Source organism: Pelmatolapia mariae, linkage group LG22, assembly GCF_036321145.2.
Source record: "Pelmatolapia mariae isolate MD_Pm_ZW linkage group LG22, Pm_UMD_F_2, whole genome shotgun sequence".
NCBI classification, from domain to species: Eukaryota; Metazoa; Chordata; class Actinopteri; order Cichliformes; family Cichlidae; genus Pelmatolapia; species Pelmatolapia mariae.
The window spans coordinates 23,217,270-23,230,371 of record NC_086245.2 but is presented as its reverse complement, the minus strand read 5'-3'; the positions used below and the strand labels follow the sequence as shown (position 1 = coordinate 23,230,371).

General features: G+C 38.8%; 1 protein-coding gene across 16 annotated transcripts in view; it reads right to left on the bottom strand.

The window, feature by feature from the left end:
* Window positions 1-13,102, bottom strand: part of adgrb2 (adhesion G protein-coupled receptor B2) — a 260,606-nt gene that overhangs the window by 112,490 nt on the left and 135,014 nt on the right. For 15 of the 16 annotated variants that reach the window (XM_065471127.1, XM_065471122.1, XM_065471125.1 and 12 more), the window contains exons 5-7: window positions 8,048-8,209; window positions 1,055-1,219; window positions 506-670 (exon numbers count right to left, since the gene is read on the bottom strand). In XM_065471127.1, coding sequence (XP_065327199.1) covers window positions 506-670; window positions 1,055-1,219; window positions 8,048-8,209 — 492 coding nt within the window. The remainder of the gene's footprint in view (window positions 1-505; window positions 671-1,054; window positions 1,220-8,047; window positions 8,210-13,102) is intronic. The other variant, XM_065471131.1, reaches the window with a different exon arrangement.

The following is a 13,102-nucleotide window of genomic DNA, read 5'->3' as shown; positions in this document are numbered from 1 at the left end:
GAACATCCTGCCCTCCACCAGGGAGAGAAACATAGAAGGAAATAAAGCGAGTGAGAGACAAAGAGTAAGGAAGATTAGTGCTTTGAAAAAAAATGTTAAACAGGAGAGATATAAGGAGAAAGCAAATAACTCACAGATAAACAGAGAGGATAAAAAGAAGGCAATACAAGGGAAAAATGCAAAATCAATGAAGGGGTGAAGACGGACGGGTATGTGAACTGACATCAAGACAGGCAAAGGACAGAAAAGGATGTGAAGAGCTCTAAAAGTGCAAAGGTAGCCTTTGGGTATGCTGTTAATCTCTTGGAATTGCTTCCATTCTGCTAGATAGGTAGTGCGCAAGTGCAATTTTGGCACACACACGCACATTCTTTTAAACTTCAAAAATACCACGAAATCATCGTAAAAACAAAGGAAAAATGTGAAAGACAAAAACTAGGGCATGAAAAGGTTATACAGATTATACTGAAGCCCTCTGTCTGTAACGCACACTCAAGCTACTGACCAGGGCACTTTTTCTCATTACACGACCGGACCTCCTCTCCTAAGCCATCACAGGGGTAGCCTTGCAATCCAGTGCCCTCGCACATCCTGATGCGTCGCTGCCATCCAGAGTCACACGTCTTGCTGCAGAGACTCCAGTGGTTCCAGCTGCCCCAGTTACCTCCACCTAGCGCAAGAGGAAGAGCACCACCAGTGAAGATGGAAGTACCGGAATGCATGGCAAAAGAAAAAAAAAAAGAAAAAGAAATGACAGTTATGGATGAAGTAGTAAATTTAACTTACAAGTCTAAAGCTTTTTTATTAGTGTGAAAAATTAAGTCAATACGAGCCCATTCTCGGGCCCAGGCTCATTAAACACCCTAGTATTTTTGTTCTCCGGGGCCCCTGTCGAAACAGACTCATAAGCCAAATTAGGTCCCAACCCAATAATTACTCATGTGTGGAATATGAATCAGAAAAACAACCATGTGGATGCCTTTAGATAATGCATGTTCTGTGTTTGCATAATGCCATCTGAGAGCATGTGACTGTGAATACTAATTTGTGTTACCGGAGCACGAAGGGTTGGTGCATTCTCTGCTCTCCTGATGGGGGCCTTTGCATTCAGCCCAGCCGTGCACCGATGGGCTACAGCGCCTCTGCCTCTGCTCGGTCCCTGCGTCACAAGTCACGCTGCATTTCGACCAAGGCCCCCAGTCTGACCACTGGCCCTCCACTGGAGCGGGAGACAGATCCGAGAAGATAAAGAGACACGGGAGCATGCACAAGGGTGAAGGGATGAAGATTTTTAAAGAGGAATCAGAAATGAAAAAAAAAAAAAAAAAAGTGATGGAAAAAAAAGACAATGATTGTCAGCGGAAAGGAAGGTACAGAGGAAGAGAGGAAGGAAAAAGACAAGGCAGATAAAGTGAGCACGCTGAATAGAATATACAATGAGTTAGGATGAACAGCAAATAAATTACAGAAGCTATTTGGCTTCCCATAAATAGCAACAAACAAACACAGTGCACCTCCCATTTTAATGGACATTTTAAATATTTCAATCTGTTACAAAAAAACAAAAAAAAAGCTGATTGCAATTTCTTCCACGCTTTGTTTTAAAAGAGTTCACACAAAGTGCATTCGGTTGGATTTTCACCCACAGTATTATTAAAAAGAGAATGCATTCCTACTATTGACTGGTGTTTGTGCGGAAACAGATAGAAATAATAATAATTCAAATACAATCAAGTACCGCCTGTCGGACAGCTTAACCGAAGCCTGACGACATGCATCGATGTTATCAAAGCCCCTGCTGTCCATTCTAATGGGTGCTAGAAAAGGAAGTGTTGCTTGGGAGTAATTGAGTTGTCAGATGAAATATTCAAATACAATAAAATGACATTAACCAAACCCCAAACAAGCAGATAAGATTTTTTTGGCAAGTTATCGTCTTCAAAGAGAGCTATAGATTCAACTTTGAAGATCTGTGTCGCAGAAAAAATAAATAAATAAAACACTTTTTTGATTAGAAATCTTTGTAATAAAGCGAAAAAGAACTGACAGAGGACCCAATTACTAGCCTGTAGCCATGTTCCTTTATGTTTCTGAATGCAGAGACACTTGTCAAAGCGCTACAATTTCAGAAACTTCAATCACAAAAGCAAGTGCCAAAATCTTCTCTGACAATATGCTAGTTTTTAGCTGTTTAACAAAAGGTTGTGTCTAACTGTATTATTACTGCAGTTAAATTGTCCTAAACAGATAATATCTGGGCATTTGTTTTACCTGCAGCAGCAGCATGAAAGAGCCAATTTAACTAGGTTTTTATTGTTACACTGTCACATTAATTCTGTTTGGTTTACACCGCATTTAATTGCACGGAATAGTCAATTGCTATTTTCTAAACAAATGCTTTACCACTTCTTTCACACAAGCACACACAATCCTGAAAAATAATAATTGAAATGGAGTAATAAATCAATGCCTCCTTTTGTTGGCGACAGTGTCACTTATGTAAAACAATAATGTGTTGCCTCCAGCTGGAATTATTGAAGGACCTGAGCTGTGCTTTTGCACAAATTTGAATTCTTAATGATGTGTAATGATTTAACTGCTGCCTGCTAAAACTGTCACATTAATTGGTTTTTGAGACAATTTTGGACACTAAAATAAACCGTTAAGGCTAAACTGACATTATCAGCTAAGAAATTAGATAAGGAGTGCGCGCTATCAAACAAGGCGGTATTTACACATCCAGGAGACAGACAGTTGCATTAGCATTCATACTGAGGTGGCGTTTCTGGCCACATAACTAAATCTAATATTTTCTTTTAGCTCTGTTTCACTCCCTACAGATTACATAAGGATACAGAATAAAACACGGTCCCAAGCGACCACATTTAGCCCTGGGAAAGTACACTGCATAGCTTTTTCAGAGCTCTTCTGACTAAACTGCACTCTAGTACCAATGCTTATTAGTATGTAGAAAATGATCTAAACAGAAAATGAAAAAGTAGCTTTAAAATATATCATATTTAATGACAGATTTAGTCAGCTCTAGTAAAACATTATACGTTATAGTTCAAGAGTTTGTTTGGTGAGCATTAGTTAACAGCGGCCGATAAATGATTCAAGAATAAGAAGGCCCCTAACTCAAGACGGTTAAACCAGTATTTTGTCTAAGAGAAAAGTTAACAAAGACCTTTTTTAAATTCTATCTTTAGTCACTTTTTTACTAGTAGTGTGTCACAGTAACATAAAATCTATAAAAAATGCCAAAGATAACATTTTTGCACCAGCAGGGCGATTCAGTCATTATATGAAAACATACATATCTCGGTATGGTCTAAGGAGCTCGGAAAGAAATGGAACACTTGGAACACCTTACGCTCTGCTTTGGCGTAAAGTCCAGTTCACCATTAACTTTTTATAATTATTTGAACATTACAAGCTCCTTAGTCTACGACGACCTGGATGATTGAGAACCTTAACAGACATATCTCGGTATGGTGCGCAGCGTGTCCTTAAAAAAATTTGAGGAAACTAAACAAGTGGAGGATGAAATAAGAAGTGTCAAGAAGCTTTCAATGAAATACACTGAATTTCAGCAGAACTGGACTAAAAATCAATGGTCTTATAGAGTGACGAATCAAAATTAGATTTCTTTTTAAATTTAGTTCATTGTCAATACACTTAGGACGAGGGGAGAAATGGGAGCACTGATTATCTATAACCATGTTTAAAACACAGTGGCAACTCTGTCTTGGTTTGTGGCTGCATTACAGTCAGTAATGTTGGGGATCTTGTAAAAAAAAGATGATGGAATTAGGAAAGCAGAAAAGTATGGTCAGATTTTGAACCACCATCAACTATTCCTGGATGCTACCTAAAAGAAATTACACGAACGCTTGGCTAACAGAGTTCAGGCTGTACTGAATAATAAAGGTGGCCATGCAAAATACTGACTTTCAAGCTCATTATAATTGTACAAACTCTGTTTGTTCCATGTATTTTTGTACACGCTTCAATAAATTGCTCCACATATTTCTCATTCTCCTAACAAAATATAAAGAAATGGCTCACTGTATAAAGCTTCTATAATATTTGATAGGCAGAAAACGTATTTTTAACTACTGCAGCGGACAAGTGGATATATCTATCTGTTGTGTATGGACTTCTTCTGTCTCTGTATTAACACGAATTACAATTCGAAGTGAGAACTCTTTGCTCGAAATGATATATTGAGTCACACATTCTACACTCCGGGGCATTAAGCAGCAGAGAAAGTGAAGTACAGTGCTGTAAATGTATTTGTCTGGCTATCCCAAGTGAGAAGGCATTGCCAGCTCTCCTTGGTAAAGTGGTCAATCACGCCAGGCGACACTTGTACTGTGTTCCAACGGGCGTGGGTCAGCATTGTGTTGCGGAGATGACATAAAGGAAATAAAGTGTGACCTAGAAAAGCATTGCAAATGTGATGTTGTTAGAATGTGCTCTGATTAATGGAAGTGTTACATTTCTAAAATAACATTTAAAAAAAGAAAATGACACAAACACCAACACATTTTCAGATCGTCCATGTCTTTCTGTCGAACTGTTACTTCTTTGTAAGGATTGCTATCGTATATATCTCAGCATTGTGTTAACACACAAAGCACAATCAGCTTATCGGCACTGATACTAAAAAAGCTGGATGGCAGCTCTCTGTTAAGAGGGAGCTCTTGCCAAAGAGAGAAACTATCAATTTGCCTGTAATTAAGACATAGCAATTAATCCCAGCATATGTTTGGCTATGAACTGAACTGTTAACGTTGTGAAAAAGAAAAGGAGGTGTCAAAGAACTTAAAGGCAATTTCCAGCCAGCTCTCTGCCTACACAGGGTTTTTTTTAGTACTTGATGTTAGCTCAAAAAGGTCTGATATGACCAAATGAATTACTTCCATGAAAATGTCTGCTGACTTTAATAATACCCCGTTGATTGTCTTCATATGATGCAACAGCTGCCATATTTAAATTTGCAGTTCTGCCCACATATGTATGCAGTTGTTTGATATGTAAGCTTAGCTTAGCATGTGACTGCCTAAGTGACAACCCACTGTGAAGAGGTAAGAAATTGGTTTAATATACTGTAGCATAAACACAACAGGACATGCAACAGCACATAGCGTGAGGATTAAGTATATGGTTTGCAGTGAGATCAAATTATCGAGAGAAACACACAACTATGCACCCACATGTGCACAGACATGCATGCATGCACGCGCACGCGCGCGCACACACACACACACACACACACACACACACACACACACACACACACACAATCCATCAAAGCTCTATTCTGTATGCATGGTTGTTTGTGCCAAAAGGCCTATGCTGGTATTCATGATTTCAAAGGACCATTGACTTTGAACTCCCAAAAGCAGGCTGAATCTGTTGTGATAGATTCTCACACACACATACACAAAGATTTCCTTAAGGCCTCGCAGGAAGACACCCTTTCTCCCAAACCCTCTCTTTCCATCACTGTTCCCAAAACAGCTTGGCAAAACATCCTGGAGGCCATACTTTAGATTACGATGTCTCCCTGTTCCTTCTTTTTAACTTTGCAGCCTCTTTGTCTGGCAAGGGGGACAGTTTGTTTTATTTAAATATTAACCTTGCAAAACCTCTGCTTTTGAAAATAAAGAGGAAAAAAACAAGTAAATATCCAAAAATATTGTTTAGGATGCAGGAATGAAAAGGTTCTAGCTCCAGCATCACTCACATAAATGTAAAGGCATATGGATTCAAAGTCCAGGGGAGAGTGATACAGAATTCTTTGCCTTAGCAGTCTTAAATGAAAAGCACTTACACTGTGATAATTGCTCAGGCTGTGAGTGATTACACACTAAGCAAACACACTCTCACTTGGACTGAAATTAATTCAGGAAGAAAAAGGTTATTATTCAGAAAGCTGACAGCATTTTTGTTATAAACTGTCTTATGTTTTAATGTCTGTGTATCCATTAATTCCTTTACTCCAACACAGAATCCATTTAAAGTCTGAAACAAAAAGCCAGAGCAAATTTAATCGCTGAAATTAATATTCCTTTTTAATGTCGGTGTTTCCAAAGTGTTTTTTCCCCTAAAGGGGACACTTGGAATAGAAAATTAAAACTGCACAGAGACAAAATGCATAACCAAAGTATACCTACAGACTATTTTTACGTATTTACGTCTCAGTTGACAAAGGTACTGGCAAAGGTACAGCCTGTAGTGTGACAGGCTACAGAAATTATTGCTCCTATCTTGTCCCACTGTTTTTTTCAGAGTGTGCTGCAATAGGGCTTCAGTTTCAGTTGCTGGAGAATCCGACTTCACTCCACTGGCAACCCGATAAAGATGTTTCTACTGGACAGTCTGTGCTAGATTACCCTTAACAGCCCTATTAGCTGGGGCCGAAATGCTGTCTTAACTGTTTTTGACAAAGTGTAGTTTTAATAGATAATTTTAGAGACAATTATAGAAGAGTTACACGGTCGGGTTGTTCAGCGATCTAAACTTAGTCAGCCGTGGAAGAAGCACACCGGTCCAACACAGACTTCTAGTCTACGGTTCTATAAGTGAAAGTTTGAAAGGAAATGTGGACTTAATTCCCATGGATAACCACAGACATAGACAGAACTGAAATCTCTACTGAGGGGAAACTGTGAAAATGTATTTTAGCAATGTGCAAATCATTCAGTATGTTAATTGACAATCACATTAGTCCACCAAAATATCAATCCAACCGCCTCCAGTCAACTTAAATACAGTGCATAAATTTCCATGCTGTACATTCAAAACAAAACTGCCTCTGAATACAATTCACTTTGTGACAGCATTGCACGTAAATTCAATTAGAAGTGTTGGTTAAAGCAAGACTAATACTCACAGTCACTGTGATGCTCAGAGGAGCAAAACGTGATGGTCATCACGCTAGCATGCAAACAAAGACATTTTGAGCATGCTACTCCTCAGCAGACCTTTTAAATTGTTTACCATGTTAGGCCTCATTTGCACAAGCCTAGAGACCCACTGGCACTGCCCTCCTAGTAATGTCTAGTTCTAGGAAAAATCCCCAACTAGCTGACAAGTGATTGCTGGTGGCTGCTAGCTGTTGGCACGTGACAGCTTGTTACAAGTAGAGTACTGCATCATAAACCTCTTTGTGATGCTTTGTTAGCTTGCAGATTGCAGCAGTCACCCATAGTTTTCAGACAAGTTGGCATGTTTGATAGAAACTACTAGCAATTGCATCAACCTGTTGGCAACCAAAGCAACCACCAAGGAAGCATTTGGTGCAGCAATCAACTACAATCAATTTCTAATGACTGCTTGCAACCTAAAGCAACCACTTGACAACTGGTCATGAAATATGCACTGATGGTTGCCAAATGGTTAAATACTAATCTCTAGACCTGTGGGACAGGGGCGTTAGTTTAGCAACTGATGCTGAGAGAAGCGTATTAACTTTAAGAACTTCATCACAAAGTCGCTCTGCCTTCTGAAAAACTGTGAGTTGTGTAAATGCAGGTGACATAAATGTCTGCACCAAATTTCAGGATATTCCATTTAAGATTTGTAAGGATGTTTTATTCAAGACCACAACTGTCACTCGAAGCTTGGTGCCATTCCAGAGGAAAAAAACAATCACCAAAGTCAAGGACACAAAATGCCAGAAAGAACCATTCAGTATTTTGAGTAGCTGAGATATGTTACTTTGAATCAAAGTGGTTAACTAATACAAACACATTTCCTCCACAAATCCACAGTGCTATCACAGTTGAACAGTTTGTTCCCATTTAGATGCTTTGATGATATCAAAGTAGAGTTTGGCTTGATTTAATTGAAGAGAGACATTTGGTCAGTTAGAAGAACATGAACTATACAGGCAAGTGGATGGAAATTCAAGAGCTATGACAGTGATGTGATAATGTTCTACTTTTGCAACTTTGAAGAGGCAAAAAAAATGTCAAGTTTAAGAGAGCAAGGGAGCAAGAGAAGCTTGGTGTATCATGTTAATGGGGATGGTACTAACCAGGACACACTGCTATGTTGCAGAGTTTGGTCTGAACCTCAGGCCGTCCACAAGCTACAGCCCCGCTGCCGTCCATACACTTCCTGGTTCGTGTCCTGGAGCCCCGCCCACAGGTCACAGAGCACAGACTCCATGACGACCATTCCTCCCACAGCCCATGCACTGCGAACACCCACAAACATGACGCACAAAAAGACACGACATGGGGATGAGGGTTGAGAGAGGAAAGGAAGGAGAGGGAGTGGAGCATCCCATTGCAGGCAGGAGGGTTTGAGAATGAGAAAAACGAGAGATTAAATGATGAGCACATTCCTTTAAAAAAAGAAGAAGAAAAAACACAAAGGAGGTGACCTTATGACCTCCTGGAAACCCACCCAATTACAAAGGAAAAGACAGACTGAGTATGAAACTGCACTTACATGTTACTAATATGAACAAATGAAAGTTAGGAATGGACACTGGTATTTGAAGTCATGCAGCTCGAATCAAGACAAGGAAATAAATGGTGTATGCTTTTCCCTAAAAGTTTACAGTCACCCAAGCATTAAAAAGCTTTTCTTTTTTCCCCATTTTTCCTTCCTCATGCTTTCTCTTTATTGCACTCCATCACGCATTTTAACAAAATAATACAAAATAAATAAAGACAGAATAAAGAAACAGTGGAGTTGGACCAAAGTCCTAGAACCTGCCATGTCAGAGAAAAGACACACACTTTCGCACATACACATTCACAAAATTTAATTACTAAAACCATTTGGAGATGTCTCACCTAAGACTAGAGGGAATAATAATGGAATGATGGATATTATAGGGAAAAAAAAGAATACACAGAAAACGAAAGCTCCAAAGAAGGAAAAGATGAATGTCAGGCCTGATTAAAAGGAAGAGAATAAGAACAGGTGAACATGAAAAAACATGTGGGAGATGATAAGAAAAATTGAAAGAACACGCAAAGAAGATTGGAGACTCACAAAGTTTGGGTGAATACGAAGTAGGAAATGAGTCCAAGAAAATGAGGTTATTTTGAAATGTTCAGTGAGAGGAGATTAAACTGTGTTGAAAGAGCCAGAAGAAAGAGAGAGGAACCGATGCTGGAGAGAGATGGAAAGCAGGAGATGAGGAGGGGGAGGGACAGAGAAGGGAGGACGAGAAAGTTGGAGACAGCAGGATGAAGATTGCTGGTCCTGTGTTGAGCAAAGCTAAATAAATCATGCCGATAAATAATTAAGCCTCGTCTGTGAACGATGGCTTAGAGGAAGAGTAGAAGGCTGAGAGAGAGGGAGGGAGAAGATGGTGGTATTAAAAAGTATGAGAGATATGGAAAGCTGTTAATAGTTCTTAAATTTAGAAGAAAAAAAAAACATGGTGTTACTATGTCTTTAAGCTGCCTTACAAAATACATATACGATACATGAGTGGGAAAGAGCATTGGTAAGCATTTGTGCTTCTCTTACTGCAAATTTAATGACATTTTTTTTAAAGTAAGCTCATTAGTGGTCCTTGTTGAAAAGTTGCATGACTGGGTTCTGGTAAATATTACTTCTCTTGGATGTTGGAGCTTCGATGTAATGAATGATGTATGCGCAGAGCTGACATTGAAAGTCTGCTTTGCAATTTATCTTTGAAAGTTTATTTATGCTCACCAAATATCAGAGTTTGAAGGGAGTACCCATGAGCAGGATTTGTGACATTACAAGTAGTTACAAGCACTACAAGCCAATCCTGGTCCAAGAGGCAACTTACACAAGTGTGATGAAGAAACTTGATGCCTGAAAATTACAAAACAGTCATTCCGGTATTTTAGCGATGTATGAAACTCTTATCTAATGGTAAAACTTGGTAAATGAGAAAGGTCTGTATGTCCATGAATTTATTTATGATGGGAGAGGTATGGGTTGGTATACAAATAAAAAACAAAACAAAAAAGCACAAAGGTATTCGAACTGAGTACTTCTGTACAGCTTTAAAAACACCTGAGAATGATCTTCACACTCATCAAAGGCATTTAGTAAGTTGTGAAGCTAAATACATCAAATAGTCTAATGTAAACATTAACCTAATGTTAATGTATTAAATTGTTAGCAGTAGGGATGTCCATGACTAGTCCACTAGACTAATCGTTGCTATTGTCACTAGTCGGTTCCTAACGTAGCAGTCATTTAATTTAAATGTTTTAAATTTAAATTGATGCCCAATGTAGGTAAATTATTGTGTCCTAAATGTTATGTAGCCATCTGGCACCAGATGAAGCATCATTGCTGAGGAACCCCATAAATCTGCTAATCTCAGCCTGATCTTTGTTGTTGACACTATCATTTTTCTTTAAAGACGAAAGAACAAGACTGCAGATACAAGCGATGGAAATTAGCTTTCTCCGAGGGGTGGATGGGCTTTCCCTTAGCAATGAGGTGAGAAGTTCACTCATTCAAGAGGGGCTCAGAGTTGAGTTGCTGCTTTTCCACATTGAAGGGAGCCAGCTCAGATGGGTGCCTCTTGGGTAAGGTTTTCAAAACAGGTATGTCCTACCGGGAGGAGGACACGGGGTAGACCTGCTGGAGAGACTACATCTAATTCCTCTGTGTTTCCCCCAAGTAGCCTGAGGAGGTGGCAAAAGGGATGTCTGGGCTTCCTTGCCTAGGCTGCTACTCCCGCGGCCCAAATTCAGATAAGCAGAATAAAATGGATAATTTATGGTTTTGTTATTTTAGATTTTAAGTCTCACGAAAGTGGTTGTGGTAAATTTTGGAACAGCAGTCATTCATTCATAATGCACAGCACAATGCGCCGCACTTTCCAGTCACAGTTTATTAGTACATGAACTAATACATGAACATCTTTTGTAGTAACATGTTTTCATTTCTGATGAGGCTTTGGTGAACCAAAGATGGATCAACTGAAGGACCAGATGTATCTTTCAAGTCCTGTGTCAAGCCTTTCCTTGATTTTTTTACTGTTCATCTGACGCAAATACTATTTCTGTTTGATTGTTTTGTTTTTTGTTTGTTTGGGGGTTTTTTTAACCTCCACTTGTCCAAATTTACTCTGTTTTTTTACAAATACACTGCACACCATGGCAACCTATGCCAGATTTACAGGTATACAAATTATGCCTGTCACACTTTGTTACCCGCTGCCCATTGCAAAGATTTATTCCAATTTCTATGTAAAAAGCCAAAGACAACAAATTGCCTAAAGGTACGATTGTCATGTGCAATTGGTTCTTTGTAAGCCGGCTGTTGATGTGTAGACACAACACTGATTCATCCTTCGAGTTAGTAGATGTCTTTTTTATGTTTAAGTGATTCATGGGTCAGTGTTAAGTTGCATAACAAACAACATTCATCTGAAAATGCTCAGGTACAAGTAATTCACCAAAAATGAGTAAAAAACCAAGTAATGGCCAAAGAAAAACTTTGAAAGACCTTCAGACAGCCTACTGCTCAAGACCCCTTTGAAAACATTATTAGAAATTCTGGCTCCTTAGAATCGAAATATAAAGAAATGATGAGTGGGTTTTGCACAGTATTGCAAGAACTGGATGTGTTTGGACTGAATATTATTGGGACTTCTGAGCCATTCCCAGTATTTTTTCTTTTCCTCTGAAACACATTTTCGATTTTTTGGAGTCGAAAGTGAATTTTGTGATTAATTTGAAATTGCAATTTGTAGTCACTGATTTGAAAGGTAAAGTATGGCATGGGAACTATTTCTGTATCAATAATCAAGCAACCCCTTACTATCGAAACATTAAATGAAATATATTTTGGTAATATGAGTAACATCTAACCAGCATTTAATATATTTTTTACGCAGTTATCTCATTTTTAATCTTCTCAGAGGACTGCAGCAAACAGACTGCAGAACGTAATACAATGCTCTGTGCTGTTGCCTGCCATCTTCATCTACAACAACATGGGATTGCTTGTTAAACATGATTTATTCATTAGAATTGAATCTCCAGCTCTCAAATTCAGTACAAGTGTATCTGAAGTCTGACCATGCAACACCAATCAACTGGCCCCTAAAAACAAGCTTCAATCAGCTTTGGGACAAAAATGCAATAAAAGAAAAAAAAGTAATTTGGAAATGAGGACAACAACAACAAAAAACCATGATGAAATATCCTCACAAACTGGCTGATGAAAGTATTAAACACCTGACCAGTTAAATTTTGAGGTATTTTGAATCATAAGCAAAGCAACACAGGCCAAATTACTGAAATACGTCACATCTTTTAGTTTAACTAAGGGCTTTAAAGGGGACCTTTTTGCCATGTTGCAGTCACAGAGGGAGGTGCAAAGGAACATATTTGCAGCAGCAAGCTAAGATAAAAGGTATGAAATAATAAACTGGTCTGAGATCAAACAACAGCGTGTCATGTCTGTGTGCCTCATAACATCTGGCAAAAAAAAAAATCAAGTTCATGAACTGCGTGAGCTCCATTTTGGAAGCTAAAAAAAAAGACTGAAAATAAAGCAACAGACTTGCTCACGCTGCCCCACATTTCTGATGCAAATGCAAGCAAGCTTGGACATGCATGATTATGCACAAGTATACATTCCCACAAGAAACCATAATGAGCTTACGGGTAATAAAGATGCATGTTTTCTAAAGCTGTCCTTAAAATCTTTGCAGTTATTAAACATACAGTGCTGTGTGCTGTATTGAGATATCAACTTTTAATTTTCCCATTTCTACCTTTGCAATGCATATGGTGTAATTAGACACATGCATCACATAATGTCGTTATGGATTACCATAATTACCAGCAATCTCATCTATTGTCAGAGGACCGCATGGATGCATTATTTAAAGATATGTATGAATGTGTGCACATGTGTGAAGTTTGTGCTGTAAGCCTGATATGAGACCATGACTACACCCCGTTAAGGCTCTTGCTTGAATGATTACTGGAAGCGGTGTTGCTGCATTTGACAGCGCACTGACCCGGACATACTTTATTCACAATGCGCCGTTGTTCCACTTCATGTTTTAAATGTCAGTGAATCTATGGTAAATGAGCAATAGCTAAACAGAACACGAGTAGGGAGTACT